Source organism: Poecilia reticulata, unplaced genomic scaffold (assembly GCF_000633615.1).
Source record: "Poecilia reticulata strain Guanapo unplaced genomic scaffold, Guppy_female_1.0+MT scaffold_1540, whole genome shotgun sequence".
NCBI classification, from domain to species: domain Eukaryota; kingdom Metazoa; phylum Chordata; class Actinopteri; order Cyprinodontiformes; family Poeciliidae; genus Poecilia; species Poecilia reticulata.
Window position 1 is genome coordinate 1 of NW_007616272.1, and position 2621 is coordinate 2621.

The 2621-nt window shown below is 40.3% G+C and overlaps 1 protein-coding gene across 1 annotated transcript; it reads left to right on the forward strand.

Annotated features, from left to right (window-relative positions):
- Positions 1-144: 144 nt before the first annotated feature.
- On the forward strand, positions 145-2556 carry LOC103461441 (23 kDa integral membrane protein-like; the record flags this gene model as incomplete). Its single annotated transcript, XM_008403740.1, has 5 exons — positions 145-219; positions 1890-2033; positions 2112-2186; positions 2267-2362; positions 2440-2556. Coding segments are annotated over 5 exons (507 nt in total), but the record flags the coding sequence as incomplete, so codon positions are not given.
- Positions 2557-2621: the final 65 nt, after the last annotated feature.

Below are 2621 nucleotides of genomic sequence, written 5' to 3' on the forward strand. Positions count from 1 at the left end.
CAACATGTCAAACAAGCAACACACACTCAGGGACACACACTGGACCTGGTTATCAGTAAGGGTGTGAATATTTCCAATGTCTCTGTAACTGACATTGCCCTGTCAGTTACAGAGACATTAAACACAAAAAATTTTGTGTTTAATTCAGTTTTTCTTCCCCAGATCGTCGGATGTGTGCTGATATTGGTGGCAGTGATGGCCACTGTTGCTTCAGTCAAGGTAAACTATGAAAATATCATACAACTTAAATTATTTAGAGTAAAAGTCTCAAATATATACTTCCTGTTTTGATAAGATAAAAAAAAGAAAGAACCAAGTAGTGGCGTCTAATCCTGTGCATTAATGCAATGATGACAGGCACCTGAAGATAGAGACTCCAAACCAACAGGGGGCGCTCAAGAGCACAATGTGCTTCACACAACTACAGTTGGGTATATGCCATTAGAGGTGGTGACGTATTTCCGTTTAAGTTTATGCCACATAGATTGGTTCCAGGTCCTGCTTGCTCCTATTGTTTTTAGCCAAAGCTGCAAGATCTGTACCATGAACAAGACGCAAAACTTAAAATATCTGCGAGCTACTGGTACAACAATTGTTTTGTTGTGTCCAGTAATTAGCCGGTACCATCCAGTGCTTAGTTTTTTCATTTTTCTGTTGATATCAAGGCGACAGCGGACTATAGCCAAAACTTAGCCACTACAGCGAACACACGGTTTGTAGCTGCCTGCTATTTCAAAGCTTGAGGATGTTGAAAATCCAGCATCAGAAACTGGAAGACGAAGGTTAAAAGCTGTCCGTGTTTCGTTCAGTGGAATAATTTGTTGGAGGAAAATACTGCCGGAGGAAATCCACTGCTACGGGAACAGGCTGAGAACAGAGGCAGCGATTCGGCACAATACGTGTGTGGATGCGTTTGTGTTATACGGAGTATGAAATAATTTTTAGGCAACTCCGTAGCTTTTGTTTATATGACAATTATATAAAATGCATTTAACATGAAGATAGTGAAAAATTAAGTGTAATTGCCCTTTAGCTATTTTCTGAATTAGATGCTACATTCGGAAGCTAACTTCAGCTTCGACTGACAGCTTGGGCACAATATAGACAGATCTATATATATGTTTATAAAGATTTATATCTATATCTATCTATAAAGCATAGATATGTAGATTGCACACTGCACAGATGATCAAAATACTTAACATTTACATAGCACCTTTGTAAGCTTGTCCCTGTTAGCTACGTCAGACATATGAGGCATTATGGTGAATACAAACGATTTATTAACTTACCTTCGAAGTTATTATGAAGTTTGACACACCCAGCTTAAATCCTTTGTTGTTGTTGGAGCGTTTCAGGATGTCTGAATAATTACATAAGAATCGTTAATAGTCCTGCAGAGACCGAGGAGCCATTGTTAACATACTGTTGCCTGTGCACCGGAACCATTCTATGTGGCAAAAAATGCGGAAGTGCTAAAACGGAAGTTCATGGCATATAGTCCATTGACAAAAAGTTTTGTCATATTACAAAAATATCAATAATACAGAAGAAAGTTGTACAAGAATAAACCAAATTTTATGACTTTATTCTCTTATTATTCTGGCTGTGGACAGGAACAATCTCCTGTAGCAGTCTGTGTTACAGTGAATCTGAAGAAGCCTCTTATGAAGACACTCTGATGTTTTTTTATTTGTTTGTGTTTCATTTTTTATAGCGTTTCATGTCTTTTTTTTAATCTATTCTGGTATTTTATTTAGTTTATAGTGGACGTTGGTCCAATGTGGTTGTTTTTAAGTCTCTTATGACTCAAACTGACACTTTGAAGAAAAGGTAATGAATCAATTGAAGCTTCGCTGTAACTCGTTTCTTGCTTCCCAACTGATCAGATGTCGATATTCAGCATCCCGGGCGTGAGCTGGATCTGGGTCATCACCCTCGGCGTCTTCTGGGTCATCACCCTCGCCGTCTTTGGCATCTCCGCTCTGGGAATCTTCGCCGCCTGCTCAGAGAACAAGCTTTTCCTCAAAATAGTACGTAAAAAAGTCTGAATCCTACAGAAACATGAGATTAGAAGTTGGCAAAGCGCGACCTGAACTTGTCTTGTGCAGTTTGCAGGTTTCATTGGGATTGGGATGATCATCATGCTAATCTTTGGGACGGTCATGGCTGTTTGGAGAAACTCGGTAACCTGCTATAAACACCAGGTGCAATACAAACTTCAGTCTGGTTTTACGCTAACAGAGTTCCGTTTTTTATCTTTTAGCTGAAACAAAACTTTGACAGTAAATCCAAAGAATTTGTTGAGCCTCTCATAAAAGATGAAAAGTGGCGGAAAGTCATCGAATCCTTCCAGATGACTGTAAGTCCTGACTGAATCCTTACGGAATGTGTTCAGGTTTTGTGCAGAAGTCTCCAGTAAGGCGTGTGTGTTTGCAGTTCAAGTGCTGCGGCGTGGTTAGTGCTGAGGCCTGGGGAACGGAAATCCCAGCCTCCTGTGAATGCACCGACACCAGCGGACCGTTTAGGACCGCAACCTGCAAACCCAAACCTGCGGTACGTCGGGCGGGGAACGTAGGGAGGCACTTTTATTTTATTTCACTATTTTATCAGCTTTATTT